Genomic DNA, 17,970 nt, shown 5'->3' with positions numbered 1-17,970 from the left:
ACACACACACACAAGCACACACACACGACTCCGAAGCAAGGTGGCATTTCTCTTTTATTAGATTATAATCCGCAGAGCTTAAAATATTAAATTGCTTTTAACTTAGTTAATAATTAAAATACATAAAAACAAGAGCCAGAACTGAAAAACCCTGCAAAAAAAAATTACAATAAAAAATAAATAAAAAAGGAGAATTATGAACCCAATCCTCCTCCATACGAAGGCTATGTCTGAGAGAACCCACTTGTGATTCTTTGTACAGTAAAGTCCAAGCAGACTGTGCATTTTCTATACATGTGTAATGATACCATTATTGTTATTATTTCTGAACTAATTTTCCTCTGATAATCTTTTTAAAAAAGCAATTTTTTAGACAGGACAGGTAGAAATAATGAACCAGGAGTGGAGCATTTGAGTTTTGCACTGGTAGTACTGCTGACTGTTAAACAGCAGAGCAGCTCCCCCCCCCCCCCCCCCTCTCAGTGGGCCTCTCTGGGCCTGCAGACATTACATCATGTCTTTGTCCTTCTGTGCAGCTGAAGTCGGTGTCGTGGGGTTTCAGTGGCTGCTGCTATGCTGAGCACCAGCAGACGACTGATGCGGCCTCATGGCGGCCCCAGGCTGTCTCCACTCTGATCAGATTAAATATCTATCATACAATCTTTATATTTTCTCCACCGTCTCCCCGTCGCCTTCTCATTATGTTTGCTGCCCTCTACAGGTGGGCTCTGGGACATGTCCTGGGACACCAGGTGATCATGTGACTATACTGGAGTTCAACACGATCGATATCTGCCGTATCACAGGGCTGAGCCGTCTGGTGAACAAGGAACAGAGAATGAGGAAAAAAAAAGAGAAAAAAAAGAAATAGAGACTAACTTCTCTCTGGCAGCAGTGACATATTCTCTTAGGTCCTGAGTCGGAAGCGCTTCAATCATCCCCCACATAAACAACCCAAACAGTGATTGGCTAGTATCGCCCCGCCGGGCAGCAACGTGGCTCCCTACTGGCCAGCGTAGCGGCGTGCCCCTGCAGGAGGGAGGAGGGAGGAGGGAAGGACACGGCTGCAGGTGAGGAGAGACGCCTCGTCTCCTCCCGTGAACAACGCTGTACAATAGTCGGTTGAAGCGAAGCAGAAGCCCCTTCCTGTACTGCATGTTAGGTCGAGGACAGGGGGAGGGGGGGGCCACACTGCACCCCTCCCCACAACACGAAATTAAACTGAATACAACTTCAACGCAAAATAAAAGGTGAAATAAAAACCAAAAATAAAACATACACATACTTTTATGTTCCTAGTTTAAATTGCAGAGAAGATGGGAGGGATTCGCCCGTGGGAGGAATGCTCACGCCAATTCCTGCAGGCGTGACAAACCCCTCCCCGCTACCCCAAACCCCTCAAAACCCCTCCCCACCCTTCCTTCCTTCCGGCTGGTCGGTCGGTGTCATAGCGAAATATAAGGGTAGTGGAAGGTCTGCAAGTCCTGCTGGCATCGAGGAAGGGGGCCAGGCTGTCTTTCCTTCTCTCGTCTATCTTATCTTCAATTACCCCCGGGGCTGCTGTCTCACGGCCGGCCCCCGCTCATCTCTCCGTCACGTGGTTTTGTGAAGAAGGGGAGGGCGCCGAGGCCGGGGAGGAAGGGGCCGGGGCGGGGGGCGCGGGTGGCGGGGCGGGGGCGCAGAGGACTTCGGACAGGTCGTCCATGATGCAGGTCTCCTTGGGGTCCACCAGGTTGAACTCCCTGACGAAAATGATGAAATGTGCATACAGAGTGTTCAGGTGGCCCTGCAGCTCCAGAGTCACCGTCTCTTTAAAGTGCGCCCCGTAGAGGTGAGCCAGCACGTGGAACAGGTACCGGCAGATCTTCTTCACCAAGGACTCGAAGGAGTTGGGGAACTCTTTGCCTGGAGGGAGAGGAGAGGAAACACAACCAGGAGAGACCGGGTCAGGCGTCACCACGAGGCCGCAGCAGGTTGAATATTTGATATCGTCAACAAGCAAAATCAATGCCGTGTTATTTAGTCTCTAAATGCTTTCTGTACAATGCTACACGTAGAGCCACATGAACATGGGTTACTAATGAAGTGTTTACAATACATTACTCAATAAGGAAACTAGTTTGGGATTATTTTCAGCACAAAACACAATAATATTGTGTAATATTGCGGTGTTTTAATAGTTTAATAATTGATAATGGAGATCTATGACCAAAAAGAATAGAACATTGAATTATTTTGGTCTTTTCATGGGGATTTGTTAACAATAAAAACTATTTAAAAAATAAATAAATACATATATATACATACATACACATACAAATAAATATCTATATATATAAATGAATAAATAAATAAATAAAACATGATATAAATCACCCGTCTTGTTCTTTAATCACTTAAATTGTTTGAATAATTTAAAAGCTCAAATGAAAAGTTAATCAATTGATAAGTTGCTCAAACAATCACTATGTCAATTTGTGATGTTTTTCATGATAATAACTCAGCAGATTGAGAGTGAAAATGATTGCAGGATCCGGCCCTAAACAATAATAATAATTTATTTCATCCATCTGGGGCAGCAGGGGGCAGCAGTGCACCGCCAGCTACTTCTAGGAGACAGGAAACCTTCAGAGGACACTCACCATATTTTGTAGGAAAGATTTCCTCATCTGTGACCAGTTTCTGACAAAGACTCATCACAAAGTCGACGTATTGTGGAGCGGTGCACTTTGTCTTCTTCCCCCTCTCGTCATACCAGTAGTATATTCTACAAAGACCAAGGGAAAGAAAACATTGCAATCGTCACGTACACATTTAAAACAAATTGCATTTCAGACATATTATCAATGAGGAACTACTATGATGTAGTTTGAATTAAATCATAATGAAATGTTTTCAAAAGAATGCTCGTGGTTGCAGAAGCCAAGACAAACCGGAGTACAAAGGAATAATTCAAGCAGGAAGAAAAACATAAAGAGCTGTGAGACATAATTGTGAAGCATCACGTGGCCCCATTTCCTCATCTGGGGAAAAACAGAATCGGATGCGACCTCTCCCGTTCTGGATGACACCGTTTAGGTCCAGTGACACCACAGACCAGTGCTTTTCACACCATCCTGGTGCATTACATAGGGGCCCGACCTCCATTACAGCCGAGGGTCGGCTGGCCGGTCGAGAAGTTGACGTTTCATCACCTGAATCGTTAAAGGTCCGAGAGAGAAACGGGGCTGAAGCGAACAAAGGAAACGGTGTTGTGTTTTCATTTCCTCTCTGTTGTCGTTCTGGAACGTAAACACTGGAACAGACGCAGTCGAGGTGCAGCGTGACTCGTATGGCTGCGGGCCACAAGGCGCGTGGGAAAAGGGGGCGGAGTTATCCCAAGGTCAACGTCCTTCGCCCCGAGCCCAGGAGATGTTGTGTGAGAAGCCAACAGACACTTCTTCATCCAGATAGCAACCCCCCCCCCGACATACCCACCCAGACATGATGAAACTACTGCATTTACAGTAAAAAGTTAAAATCTATACATATTGAACCTCCAATATATTGTTTGTATTATTATTTTAGAGGTTATAGATCAAGGCATCAATAAATGTCACCATGGTGCAAATGGTGGCACTGGACCATGTGGGGAAAAACAATAAATATATGTTGATATGTGGCTTTATGATGTCTCGTAGCAGTTTAAAGGGTGTAACCAAAGCAACGATGAGAACTTTAAGACCGACTGACTCTCCAATGGCGAATGTTCAGGTGGACAAATTCAATGTTTGCAATTGAGCTAAATGAAAACTTGAATGTTTTGCACACTCCTAAATATAGGAAAGCAAACCAAATCCAAAATTAAAGAACCCAACGCTAAAGAAAAGACCACACACACGCACACGCACACACACACTCTTATGGAAACATTTTCCTCCAGAAATAGTGCTGTGACTGGCTCAGTCAGATTCACCACAGAGGGGGGGTGCGGGTGCCAGGTCCTGCTCGGTCAGGAAAGGGTGGGGTGCCGGCAGTGGCCAAGGTACACTCAGAAACGGTGGGCTTCTTCTCAGAAAGACAGTTTTTTTATCGAGTTGACGTCAAACAAAAAAATGCATTAAACATTTTTGTTGAATCCGGGATGGAGCCGTGAGAAACTGAAGCTGCGCGTGTGTTTCTAAGCCAGCGGCTCTGTTGTCCACAGGTCAACAGACGGGGCAAACACAAACATGCTGATCTGCACCACTCTCAAATATTCATAAAGCGCAAGCTAAGCACATTTGCTTCTTCTTGCACCTCCCAGGCTGTTGGGTTGGAAGCAGCAGCTTCAGGTGGAAACGAGCCCCGAGGAGAGGGAGGTTAGCTCGCGACCCGATTGTCTTCCAGAGCAACCGTCACACGTGTCATTTCTCGACGGCGGTGTTGTTCGTCACCGTCGTATTTTTAAACCAGGGTGAGCGCGTCGTTGCTCTGTAACGAGTTAAGAGCCGCGGTTTCACAAAGTGTTGATAATCAGGTTTTTCCAGACTTCAGTAGACACAGGGGGAACGACGGCCTCTAAGACAAGGGCTCACACATGGAGGCGACGCCCCGACAGGACGAACTCGTTCGATAAACGCTTACAGGCAGTCACCTTCCCTTCTGCTAACGTGCCATGAAGAGGTCTGTTTAGCTTTCTACATCAACACCTCCAGAGGAATGCCGGGAGCAATAAAACCACCGTTTAACAACCCTCTAAAATCATCAGGCTTTTTTTAAAATTTGTATAATCTGTGTGTTGACTTCAGAGAGGCATGAAGCTGGAGCCTCCCCAACGAGTTGCAGGCGGACACCTTGTTAACGGTCTGACCTCAGGTCTGCATCGAGGCAGCAGGAAACACAGGCTGGACCGCAGGGGATGAACGGTGAAGCTAGCCCGCCTCCCGCCGCTCCGCTCAGAGACTCAAACAGAGCCGAAAGCAGCTGCTCTGGATGCTCGGAAGCTATTTGGAGGCAAAAAGCCAAAGAATCGAGCCCATGTTTGTAAAGAAAGAAAAAAAAATCAACCAAACGTTTCTGACCTGTTTTGCTTCTATACTCATGTCATCACTGAGGAGGTACAATGGGAGAGGGGCTTTTTCTGAGGATTTATGGCACAAAACTCAACAAATAATAAAAGGTTTTACTCAAACCTGTGTGTGTAAAGAGGGATTTAAAAAGACCCACTGGATTGAACCAACTCCTCATGGTCGATTACAGTTTTAAGACTTGGATAAAAAGTGAATCAATCCTCTGAATAGTGCCGTACTCAATGTAAATAAACACTTCATCTTGGGAACGTACTTCCATGAACTGCAGCACGCCACGTGGACCTGAAAGACCTCCATCCACCTGCGTGCACCCTCTGGGTCGTGATTGGCCCTCGCTGACCGGGGAAGCGTCCCTTGATGAATTAACCAATTTATGATGAATAAACTATTGGGCCCCGGACGGCGAGTAATGAATTAACCAAACACGGCGGAGATAACTTACGTGTTGTAGGCCGTCATGGTCTGACAGGTGTCCCCGGTGCAGAACTCTGAGATGGTGCTGTACTGCAGGTTGATGAGATTGAAGAATGTTGTCGCTGTGGCAGAGAAAACAGGGATTAGGAGAATGTTGATCAACGTCTGACACGCGCCGCACGGGAAGACAACAAGAGGCCCGTGTGTCTGACCATGTGATCATTGGGTGAGAGCACAGTCACATGCTAATCCAGCACATCATCAACAGCGCGTGAGCCTCGGAAAAATGGAAATCACGGCAGGTGGCTGAACCTTTCGCAACTATTTAAGACGTCGCTCCAGTCACTGAAAGTCGAAACAGGTATTTCTGTCACGAGGGAAAGTCCTACGCAACCTGTTGTGCTGCAGAAACGAGGCATTGGGGGAAAAAAGGGGCGTAATCAGTGAGAAGAAATGCATCTCCCAGTCAAAGATATCAGTTGTGTATGTTCGACGTGTGCAGACTTGAGATGGTTCTCGTACGGCGACTCTTTAAAACTGAATAACTTTCTTTGCAGACAGTTAATTTACTTCACAGCAACAACAAAGTGAAAATGGTCGTAAAGACAAACTATACATTTTAAGAGTTAAAACCCGTCACTGCGGCTGGCACTAAAGCACGGTGTGTAAAGAAGTGGCGTGGGGTGTTATTGGGAACAGGCCTGGATCATGTTACGGGCTGGACTGTCAAAGTATATATTTCATATAAAAAAAAAAAACTCATATTTGAATAATGACCGTGTTGAATTGCTTCCCTGGTAAGAACAGCGTGGCTTCTGTTCTCTGGACATCACCCTCCACGACATCATTTCAGACCACTGACCACCACGCTAGTTACTCACTGTTGCTGGCGAGCCATTCGTTGAGGTCGATCTCTCTGGGCAGCACCACCAGCTCTTTGAGGTCAAAATCCACCACGCGGATCTTTGTGTACTCGAGCTCCAGGTACTGCTTCTTCTCTTCTGCCGGCTTCTTTCCATTTGGCTTCGCCTTCGACTTCCTGCAGAAGAAGAAGGGGGACAGGTTGAGGGGGCGATATAAAAGATTGAAAAGTGCTCAACAGTGATGCAAATGGTACTTTTCCTGTTAAAATCTGTATAGAATGGGAAGAAATGCAAAGTCTTTGCTGGACATTTTCCAGACAGGTGGACATGATGTCGTATGTGTACAGGTTGTAAAGCCCTCGGAGGCAAATTTCTAAATTGTGATATTGGGCTATATAAAATAAACTGAATTGAAAATGCAATGATGTCACATGACATTCAGGTAGTTAACCGCCGAGCCGACAGTTGGTGCGGAAGACGTTGGTTCTGCAAACAGCAACTCACAGACGGAAGGTCGCACAGAGACGAGAGCGCGAGATCTCGAAAGCGTCGACGACTGAATCTCTCAAATTCCCACAAAAATTAAAAAGTAACAGAACATAGACTTTGTGACATTCCCCGAACTGCCTGCAGAGACCAGACAAAGGTGCTCAGTTGCTGGGCTCGACCCCTCAACTCTGATCTCTGACCTAATATTTGGTCGATAGCTCCCAGCCTTGTACTTCCACTGCTAGTTCTCGCACAGGGATGTCATGTCACACTCTTCCTGCACTTCCAGGGCCGCCACCTCTCCTCCCCCGGGCCCTGCTCGCCGTCTGCGTCGGTGCAATCTGGGGTCAAAGGTTGAAAAAGCCTCGAGACATAAGTGAGACAAATAAATAAGGCACCGTTGTCTGGCACAGTCCCAGACTATAATCCTCCTCCGCTGGTTTCTGAAAGCTCTTCTCACCCGGCGAGGACCATGTCTGTTCCCATCTTTACGTTGCTCCATCTTGGCTCTGCAGCTTGGGTTGGTTTAAGGACGAGGGGATTTCAGTTTGCTCCCTGAATTTATCGGGCTGTTGTTGAACCCCATTTCCGCCCCCCCCCCCCCCCCCCCCAACCTCCAGTTCTCATCCCTCCTCTCTGCTCACCCTCTATCCAAACACAATGGTTGAGCAATGTGTTCTTGGCTCTCGCTTTTCCCCCATTTCCTTCCCGGTCACACTCCCAGAAGACTGGAGCTCCTGAGGAGAGCGCTTCCAACAGCACTAATGAAGAGCCTCGTGGACATTGTTTTCAGTCAAGACAGACTCACTTTCAATACACCCCACTTTCCTGGAAAGTAGCAATGACCGGTGCACATTCAGCCAGAGGCATTAGAAATAGATTTAGATGGACAGGAAAGAACAGACGAGGGGGGGGGGGGGGGAGAAAGGAATGAGGAGAGAGGAGGTAGATCGAGGCCGGCCCCGCTGATATCCATGGGAACTAACAGAGATATTCGTGGCGGTGAGCTGCCTTCGGGCCTCCTGGTCTGAAGGACCAACGCTTGCACGGCCACGCTCAGAGGCTCGCGGCGCCGCTCGCTTCCCATCGGCTGGCTAATGATTGGTCGAGGTGTTTGGCTCTTCCCAACACGCGGCTCCGGAGCACGTTTTGGCCTCCGCAGAATACACCGCTGGCTAATTATTAATGAGTGGACACTTTCCGTTTCAGACATCTTCTCCTCTTTCTCGGCTCGTTCGGTCGGTCCTGCCCCTCTTCTTCTTCGTCTTCTTCTTTACTTCTTTTACCATACTATTGTCTTCTTTTAGGCTTGTAGGTGCCTTTTCCTCTTCATGGCTCATCGGTCCAACCAGCTGGTTGTTCAGGGTCAAATGCTTCTGACCTTGTCCGGTCTCTCCCCCCCTTTCCTTTCCATTGTCTTGTTCCATTCGCTTCCCATTTCCTCACTCCTTGACCTCTACTCTAACTAAAATTGTAATAAAAGTTAGTTTTTTTTATACAAAAGGTTCCTTCCCACGCCTGTTTTTTAAATCATTAGTTTCATTTCTCCTCGTCTGTCTGCTTCCTTCTCTTCCTCACAACAGACGACCTCTTCCCGCCCATGAGGGTGCAGACGGATTCATGTGGTCCGTTAGGTTTTGCGCTGTGAGCTGCATGTTCCATCATGTGAAAGAGCTTTACTCAAAGATGGAGCTTCATCCACAGACACCGTCGGCTCTGCTAAACCCTTTAGGGGAAGAACAACTTTAGACTTCTGAAAAAAGGTTCAAATCAGTGCTTCTCCAACTCCCACCTCACCCCCCCTTCTTTCCTTTTGAAAACATTTTCTTTCACCAAGCCATTTCCTGCCTCTTTCCCTCAGCAATTTCATAATGTTCCATTAACAAACACCTCCTCCACCTCTTGCGAACATTTGCGTGGTAAGGGGAGGTGAAATTCTGGAGCCATTAGTTTATTTTAGGATAAAGAAAACGTCCTCTCTGCCAGCACTCCTCCCCTCATACGTACATCGTCTGTTTTAGCAGCAACACACACAGCTTTTTCTGTTCTTGGTGAACTTCTCTCAGGCCAGTCTTTGCCATAAAAGGCAGCCTCTCTCCCCCTCTCTCCCTCCCTCCCTCCCTCCCTCCCTCCCTCCCTCCCCAGATCAAGGCAGTAGTGGAGGGGAAGTGAGACATGGGCCAGGCACATGTCTCCGAGCCGGTGGTAGGGCCACAGCCAGCCTGGCACCAGCAGCGACCAGACGGGGACACACACTCGCAACCCAGAAGACTGAGTTAGCTAGTTAGCAAGGAGAGATGTGCAAAAGTGGCTTTTTAGATAGATAGATATATACTTTATTAATCCCCAAGGGGAAATTTGTCGTAGCAGTAGCAGCACCAATAAACTAAACACACAAGAATAAAAAATTAAATATAAAACAAAATATAAAAAACAGGGATGAAAGATATAGATATATACAAGAAGTATACAAAGTAAAATATAAATGTATATATACAATATATATGCATACACAATACACAAATTAAATATTTAAAAAAAAGTGGAGGTGGGGGGGGGGGGGGGCTTGAACCGGGAGCCAGTCATGTTGGTGTTTATCTGCAATAGAAGGAACAATACGGGTTGTATAGTTGGGTGACACAAGAGGTCAGCGCTGAGGAGTGACTGACCTGACAACTGTTCAACTCTGTCCGTCGACTCTCTGATTCCTTTCACTTTTACCGGCGACACCACCTCCCCACCCCGCTGACGTCTTCACTCACTCCTATCCTCTTGCACCATTCGGCACCAGTACCCAAATAATTAGTACACACGTACGACTTCATGAACACACACACGCGCGTCTGGCTGTCGCCCCCTCTCCCTTTTCAACGGGCCGACCCAGCTGGTCACAACAGCTGCGTCACAGGCCCGATCCCACCGGAGACCTCGAGGAAATCCAGAAGCAGCGAGTCCCGTCTGGTCCGGGCGAGTGCGTTTGCGTCGGCGCGCGTCTCCGACTCGCGTGTTCTCGCCGTCTGGATTCAACGTGTCAAACCCGTCTCTCTTCGGCCTCTCACTGGCGCATACATCCGCTGCACAACACGGAATACACTTCCAAAATAGACTTGGCGTAAAGAGGAGCAGCCCTCTGGCAGGTACGCCGAACCCGTTTCACGACCACAACCGGCTTCCGATTCATCCTGGAATCGCTCGAGGCCACGGGACACAGCTACGCCGAAGAATTAGTTCAAGTGCTTTCTCGAACATACGACAATTTGCAACTAAAGAGCCGAGCATTCAATCTGCGCACACGCAGACACGCCGACGCTTCAAACAGGGGAAACGGCACTTTTCAAACGTTTTCACATACTTGGTGATCGAGTCGACAGCAAAACACGAGGCCATTACAAACCAGTTTTCATTTTGTGTGTCGTTTGGTGCCCTCTGTGATCGAACACAACTTCACTGTGAAACCTGTTTCACGAACGCCGTGGCAAGTCTGCGGCTCTTTCATAAGCCAAACCCGAAATTGCACAACTGTTGCTTGGATTGGTCGTCTGAATCGATTGCCAAATGGATGCAGCTCATTCGAGGAGAACCGCCCAAGATGTCTGCCGTCTCCTCTCAGACAGCTAGTGACATGATACTTGGACTGCAACTGGAAAACAAATGAACCATTTGGGAAGGGCACACTTATCATATATCTGAAATCTTTACTTCAGAGAAGAACTTAATTTGCAGCAGCAATTCAGATACCCGAAAAAAATCTCTTAAAAAAACAGGACAGTTCTGTTATGTTTCTGGAACAAGAAGCACAAAGATATGGTTTCCTTGTCTCAACCTGACCCCGATACAGAACTACTATTTGTAAAACTATAAAACAATAGTGTATGATAAGGAATGAGAGATAACAGGCACCACATAAAATCAAACACTCCTGACCTTTAAGCAAATGCCTGATGGGTCAGAGACTGAATCAATAAAATGTCATGAAGTTTCTCCCCTCGTCAACCGATCGTCTGATTCACAGTATTCAGGGTTTCAAAAACTGCAATAAATCATCAATAGCAACAATATATTGCTCTAATCTCAGCCGATAACACCAGAGCTGGGTGAATAAATTCTGCCATTTAGCAAAAAGAGCCGCTTCAGTGAGGAGGATCACTTTTCAACAAGCCTGGCCTCCTAATCTATTTCAGGAATCAAGTTGAATAGAGTCAACGGCTCTTTTCGTTGAAAAACCACAGACAGAGGAGCGCAGGCAGTCAGACACACCAAAGCTAAACCACAGCAGCCATTATGGGGCTAAAACGAGCCGGAGTTCAGGACGGACTAACCGAGAGGCCGAGCTGAAGCCTTCAGAGCAACAGCTCTGCCCGAGTTGATCATGTGTTTGTAAAAAGGGTCCCGATTCAGTGAGGAGGGAAATAAAAACAAAAGAATGCACAGCTGCCACCACTTAATCAGTAGCATCACCAGGGGCGTCAGCAGCACTGTAAATCAGTAGATGGGAATTAAAGCAAAGGTGGAGCACACACACACACACACACACACACACACACAGAGTATGTGAGGACCCCCTGCCTGCTCTATAATGGAGCCTCATCAACATCACAACGCACATGTGTGACAGGAAATGGGGTTTGGGGTGGAGATGAGACCAAGCCCCCTGGTTGGACCCGAGTGGAAGAAGTTTAGCGCAGACATTGATTTGGCGCGATATGAAGCGATTTACGGAGATGATGTGAGCGTAGCGACTCTGTTCGCTCCAATCCGTCCATCGGAATCTTTGCTGAATCAAATGGTGTAAAAAAAGAGGGAATGGGTGCGTGTGGATTTGTTCCCCACATTAAGCATTCAAGAAGCCAAGATGAGCAATAAACCGACTATTCTGGAAAAGCATTTTAGAGTGCACGAAACTGCATATTTACCCTCAAGGGACTGACTGGACTGTTAAGAGCGATAATACGCTATTTTTTTCCAGTCTAGTATTCATACCTGCATCCAAGCCAATGGTATTCAACCATTCAGTGGTTAAAGTGGAGCTATAAACAGGTCCACGGCGCCCCCACCCCCTCATAAAACCCCCAAACTATGCAACCTTGTTCACTTTGATGACGTGTTTTAAGACGTCACATTTGTGAAACAAAAAAATACTTGTGTCCCTCCCAGGCAAATATCTTAAATGGGAATTTCTTGGTTAAGCAATCGATTGTTTAAAGGTGGTTGAGTTCCCAGTAAAAGAGGCAGAACGCGTCTCAACCCGCTGCAGGTCTTGCAACAGACACAACATACTGTACAATCACTCTGCTGCGTCCATTACGTCCCGCTTGCAATCTCTGAAGAGATCCTAAGATGGTGGATATTCTCCTCGTTATCGCTCTCCACATCTTCACAGGTGACAATGGGTTTGGAGGTATGCGCCCTTCGGGCGGCTGCCTGAGAACACACCTGTCCCCAGACTCCGCAGGTAAGAGGAAACTTCAACAAAGCATTAACGGCCGGCCCCTGGAGGAACACGGTCGTAATGACGACTGCATGTCTTCTTCGCATGACACCCACAGGGTGAACACACACACAAACTGGGTTCAATATTTGACTGGTTCACAAACCGCTGTGACTTGGATATATCCTCTTGAATAGCATTGGGTCTCCATGGGGATTAAATCATGACTGGGGTTGTTGTTTGTGTTACTTTGTTTAACACACACACTAAGACACACTGTTAACGCTCCTATTTGGGTCGTGCATGTCAGCTTGGTCACATTGTGGCTTTTAGATGACAGCAAACATAATGAATTTACATTAGAAATATAGGTTAAACATGCTTTCCATTTAGAGAAAACCATCCAAGACCAACATAATGTTAATAGGAACAAAAAAGTGACAACAATCATCAGACAGTTCGGTTCTAGTCTTAAAGTATGTGTTTAACATATTGCCTCCATGTTTCGATTCTGACGTAGCCAACAGTGTAAATATGATTAAATTCGTATTAATAACACTCATAACATACTGTGCTCCTTTATTTCTATTTTAAAACAGACACGTTTAGACTATTTGCGCTGTGGTCTAAAGATATGTTCCTGTTGACATTGTTTCAGCTAAAACGTTCGTTAGGCGCCTTAAATAATGCAGGAGCCTCCACGAGGAGCCGGGCTCGCGTTTCTCTGGCTCCTGTCGAGTCTTGTTAGGAGCGAGAGCTGCAGGAAGAGGAATGAGGCGTTCAGGCTCCACGACCCCCAACAACACCGGCTGGCACATCGCTGTGACCCCGGAAACCAGAGCATCCTAATACTTCAGTGATTAAAGAGGAGACCGCTTGTCTTTTTATCTTTCCGGCCGATTAAAAGAGGTAAAGTAAAAACAGATATAGACAGAAGTCTCCTCCATTCGGTCTGAAGACGGGCTCCAGGCGGCAGTGGAGCATATCCTCTGTGGGGGTCCCTGGACCGCTGTAACGTTGCAACACAACGACATTACGATGTCGGGAATACAACTCAACGCGGAGAGTAAACACGGCTTCTGGCTGTGGGGAAAGCAGCCGCACGCGACGCGTCACGAGAGGACACTCGTCTACGAGCTGTCGCTCCCTGACGCTTCAGACGAAATAGGTTCACAATGCGAGTCACAGGCTCCACTCCGCGGGTATTACAGGCAGCACTTCGTCAAGTGGAAATAAGGACGGCGTTTTACCTCAGAACTTTCCCGACAGCCTGAAGCACCATCTTGCAACGTAGTCCATTTTTGGAGTTTCTCTGGGAGTGCATGTCCGTTTTATCTCCGGAAAATGAGCAATAATCTCCGACCATAGTTTAAAACATGAAGACAGAGTCCGACTATCTGTTCAGGTGTAACGCCAGTCTGCTCTGACTTGACTTACTACACGGCGGAAAGGAAAACTTTGTCAAGTTTACAGAAAGGCCGCCTCCTGTCCCCCGTCGACCAATCAGCGAACAGGGGAGTGCTTAGTGGGCGGGGCGTGGTGACGTTGCAGTCTGCCCGTGTGGACGTGGTTGGGGCCTCTAGATGTAGTTACAGTGGAGCAACAGGTGAAGGCAGACCACAATGGAATAAAAAGGGGTTACTACATTGTAGTAGCCTGCTGTAGATGTACATGTTTACACAGTCAGGACTTTTATGGGAAAATACAAGGAACATATGTATGGCATCCCACAGAAGAGCTCCTAATACATCACTTCCACTGTAAGAGTTTGTCAGAAGCTAATGACCTTATGCCCCACGATGCAGCTTTGACCCAAAGGTTAAAAAAAATTTTTTTGCAATTATTTTGTCCCTATAAATGCACATTATAAAAAGTGAAATGTGGTTGAAAGCTCCCGAAGAAGCGAATAAGTGACATTGCGTTAAGATTATGTTGTCAAACCACTTCTATTTGAATTCTTATTTTAAAGACAATTCTGATGTCAGAGCAGCCATTTAAAACTACAAATAAACAAACATTAAAAAAAGAAGAAAAAAAAGCAACACCTGACCGGTCTTGTACTTCTACAATGCAGATATACAATCTTTTTTAAAGTGTGTGTAAAGCGTGCAGGACTGTGGGGCGACATTCCTCGTGATGGTTCTGAACTTCAGTCCAACCTGTTGTGTTTAAACACGTCAAAGCTGAGGAACCAGTGAGGGAATCAAACTCAGCCCGCATGAGAGCCCAAAGAGACATCTGTAGGAATTAGGGCTGTCAATCGATTAAAAAAAAGTAACTAATTAATCGCACATTTTGAAATTCATGAATCGGGATTAAAAGTTTTTTCTTTTCTTCTAAAGACTAAATCTTCTAAATGAATGAGTAATCCCTTCAGACAGCGTGTATTTTAGACACTTGTTTAATTGTATTCTTTTTAAAGACAAAACTTCACACAGAGCTGTGTTTTCAGAGAGGCTCCTACCTATAAAGTGCCAGCAAGGTATTTAATATCGTGGATGATAAATTGTTTCTTCAGTGAAACATCTATTGGTCCTGTCATCTTTAACACTGAACAGCAGCAGAACCAGTGGCCTTGGTAACTGACTGACATTCAAATATGTCACGTTAACCCTCTGGAGTCTGGGCTCATTTTCTCGATTTTACAAAAAAATGTAAATTCACCTTTTAAAGTCTTTTGCATGTGACACATCTCAGTGTTTCCCCCACCATTCTATCAGGGTGAGGCCCCGCTCACCTGTAATTTTCTCTATCGCGCCAGATTACAGCAGAAGTAATGTACGGTTATTTTCTTAAAGACGTCTTTGTTCTTTTATTAAACTAATCAGCGGTCCGTTGTTGATCGTCTCGACAGCAGCATGTCATTCTGTCTCCACGTGTCGTTCACTCTTCTCGGCTCTCCGTCTCGCGCGCCGCAGAGCTCCATGCCGGCGTGTCTGCGCGCGCATCGGGGCGGAGCAACAGGAGTGCAAAAACTTCAACGCACACCGGAAGTAAACAAAGTTGCGTTAATTGCGTTAAAATATTTTTGTGCGTTAATCGCGGCCAAATTAATCGCATAGATTAACGCGTTAACGCTGACAGCCCTAGTAGGATTACATTGAGCGTCTGTGAGGAGGTAATTATTTGTAACAATGTTTTTAGACGTTTCATATGATGCACAATAAGTGTTCAATGTGAATGTCTATTGCATGGTCAAGAGCGAGCGGAGCCAATAACACTTAGGTACAACAGTAATCTGAGGAAATGAACAATGGGAGTCGAGTGACGCACAACACGATCATCATTCCTCCGTCCCTCTAATTATGCCTCAAACGTCCTCTCTTATTTTCCCCTCTATTGCTCTCTTCACACATCTCTCCTCCCTTTCTTGGTTTGCTTAACTCGCCTCTCCCTCTCATCGTCTCTCTTTCTTCTTCACCAAGTCTGTTTCCTCTCAGTCTCCTCAGACAAAACTTGTCGGGCCATGGTGGTGCTCCAGATGTGACAAACACACACACACACACTGTGGAGCTATATGTCCTCTATGTGGGTGGGTGCAAGTAGCCGAGTGAGGAAGATAAAAGGGTCAGAAAAAGTGTGTTGTATGTGCGGACTGTTCTTGTGTGTGTGTGCAAAGGTGTGTGTGTGTGTGTTTGTATAGTATCTACAGACGTGCTTGGTGTTTACCGTGGCCTGCTGGACCCTACGAGGCACCGCTGGTTTACGTTTGAATATGATCCAAAGAAATGATCTGAAAGAATCAAAATGAGCAGAGGTTTCTGACAGGAGCCGCTCTGCACCTGCATCCTACACGAGAGAGTGCCTTTCCTTCTCACACACACACACACACACACACACATGAGTGCGCCCTGGGCTGAGGGTTTTTGTGGGTGGAGTTGGGTGATCCAGGGGCCCAGTGAGGAGCAGGGGCTGAGGGGAGAGAGAGACCAGCACAGGGCACCGACTTTTCCCCCGCAGCTAAAAATAGCTTCGGTCTGCCTGGCCCGTAAAGAACACAAAGAACAGTGCAAAGAGAGTGGGGGGGGGGGGGGAACGGCATGCCACATGTGTGTGTGGATAACCACAAATCAGCGACTGTGCAAGCAGGTGAGTGACTGCACTGGTGATATGGGACCTGTGACCAGGTATGAGTGATTTGTGGTGGGGGTTGTTGCGTTAGTGTGACTATAAAAAAAAAAAAGGTCAGTTCTTTCTTTTACAGCAACTAAAATATGTTCACACCGAGTGTTGAAAACCGTTCTGCAAATGGTCCTCACATGTCCAGTCTCGTTTGTAATCTCCAGTAGTATCGGATTCAACCAAAACATGACCAAACTCAAATGATTTATCTCAACAAAGTTCTTACACGGCTGCGATAAAAACAGTACGCGCACCCTAGCGTGCTGTTCATAAAGAGTCACGTGATATATTACAGTGTAAAGATGTTGTTATAGTCGAGACATGAAGTAACACCCGTGACCACCCAAGAGACGAGCAGTGTGCAGCTGTAATGGAAATCCTGCGCTACGGGAACTTTCCATTAAATTAGCTTAGAACTATTGGATCCGTGCAGCCACTGAACACAGAAGACATCCCGTCCAGATCCCCGGGGCTCTGCCTCCATGGGCTGAACAGGTAATATGTCGTCGCACCGGTCGCTGCTCGTGTTATGTGATCCGCCGGCTAGCGGAACAGACGGGGACAAGAGACGGTGCCATTGAGCTGCGCACGGTGGAGCTTCTGACGCAACGTCTGACGTGGATGGAAACCAAGGAGCTGCATACCATCGTCCAGAGGACAGAGGTTTACTCTTTCTCCTCCGCGAACGTCACAGACGAGACATGGCATCACTCATGTGCCACCTGCGCTCGCCCGACCAGATGTTTAAAGCTTTCACGGGGAACAGTAGTGGCACAGATAAGAGTTCAAACAGCCGTCTGCTGATTACTCCTTTCTTTATGACAGACTTGGGGTTTGGTGAAACAAGTAAAATGACTTTAATCAGGACTACTACTTCAAGTACACCGCCCTCATCAAACAGCAACCTCCCTGTAGATACAGTTTGGCCGCGATTTAATTACACATCACTCGTTAAAAAGATAGGAAGAGAAGAAATAAAGGCCGTCAATGGGAAACACTGAGGTCACGGGCTGACTCATGGATGCGTGATGCCTCCATCTGAAGAGGGAAGAAATAACAATACGCACGATGATAACTACAGAAATAACCGATCAGAGCGACTGATAACACCAGTGGAAATATGGGGTGGAGCATAATGCAAATACTTCAAGTCATAACTGTGTTGACATTGTAAATGCACCAGTTAAAAGGCGGTATGCTAAAAATAGATATTAGTTTTAAATAATGGCATGTGAAAAAAAAAACTCGAGGAACTAAACTTCAGTCGCTTTCAGCCATCTGAAGACACAGGAGAGATACACTGGACTATTACAACTACAACACTTAAAGGCATTAAAAGCATCAAAAGGACATTTTGGACAGCGGCGCTCTCTTCACTGCCGAGAGCTGGATGGCTGGCCCAACAGGTTGGGTTTGAAAGTCAGCGGACATTCCACCTATTTGAGACAAAGAAAACACAGATACCAGCAGATGAGTCACAACCGCAGCAGATGCGCTTTGGGGCCTGGCTACAGCTCCGCCCCTCCAGAGCACATCTCCAGCCAATCACAGTCGGGATCAAAATGACAGACGTTTCGGGCAGCCAACCGAGTTGGCACCAACA

The 17,970-nt window shown here is 46.6% G+C and overlaps 1 protein-coding gene across 4 annotated transcripts in view; it reads right to left on the bottom strand.

Moving 5' to 3' along the window:
- Window positions 1-36: 36 nt before the first annotated feature.
- mob2a (MOB kinase activator 2a) overlaps window positions 37-17,970 on the bottom strand; it is a 49,077-nt gene continuing 31,143 nt past the window's right edge. For 3 of the 4 annotated variants that reach the window (XM_056416849.1, XM_056416848.1, XM_056416847.1), the window contains exons 2-5: window positions 6,347-6,504; window positions 5,494-5,587; window positions 2,643-2,767; window positions 37-1,905 (exon numbers count right to left, since the gene is read on the bottom strand). In XM_056416849.1, coding sequence (XP_056272824.1) covers window positions 1,583-1,905; window positions 2,643-2,767; window positions 5,494-5,587; window positions 6,347-6,504 — 700 coding nt within the window. In that variant the 3' untranslated portion in view covers window positions 37-1,582. Of the gene's footprint in view, window positions 1,906-2,642; window positions 2,768-5,493; window positions 5,588-6,346; window positions 6,505-13,495; window positions 13,667-17,970 lie in introns of those variants that run through there. The other variant, XM_056416846.1, reaches the window with a different exon arrangement.

The sequence above is a fragment of the Pseudoliparis swirei genome, chromosome 6 (genome assembly GCF_029220125.1).
Source record: "Pseudoliparis swirei isolate HS2019 ecotype Mariana Trench chromosome 6, NWPU_hadal_v1, whole genome shotgun sequence".
Taxonomy (NCBI): Eukaryota; Metazoa; Chordata; class Actinopteri; order Perciformes; family Liparidae; genus Pseudoliparis; species Pseudoliparis swirei.
This window is presented reverse-complemented; position numbering and strand designations above follow the sequence as displayed.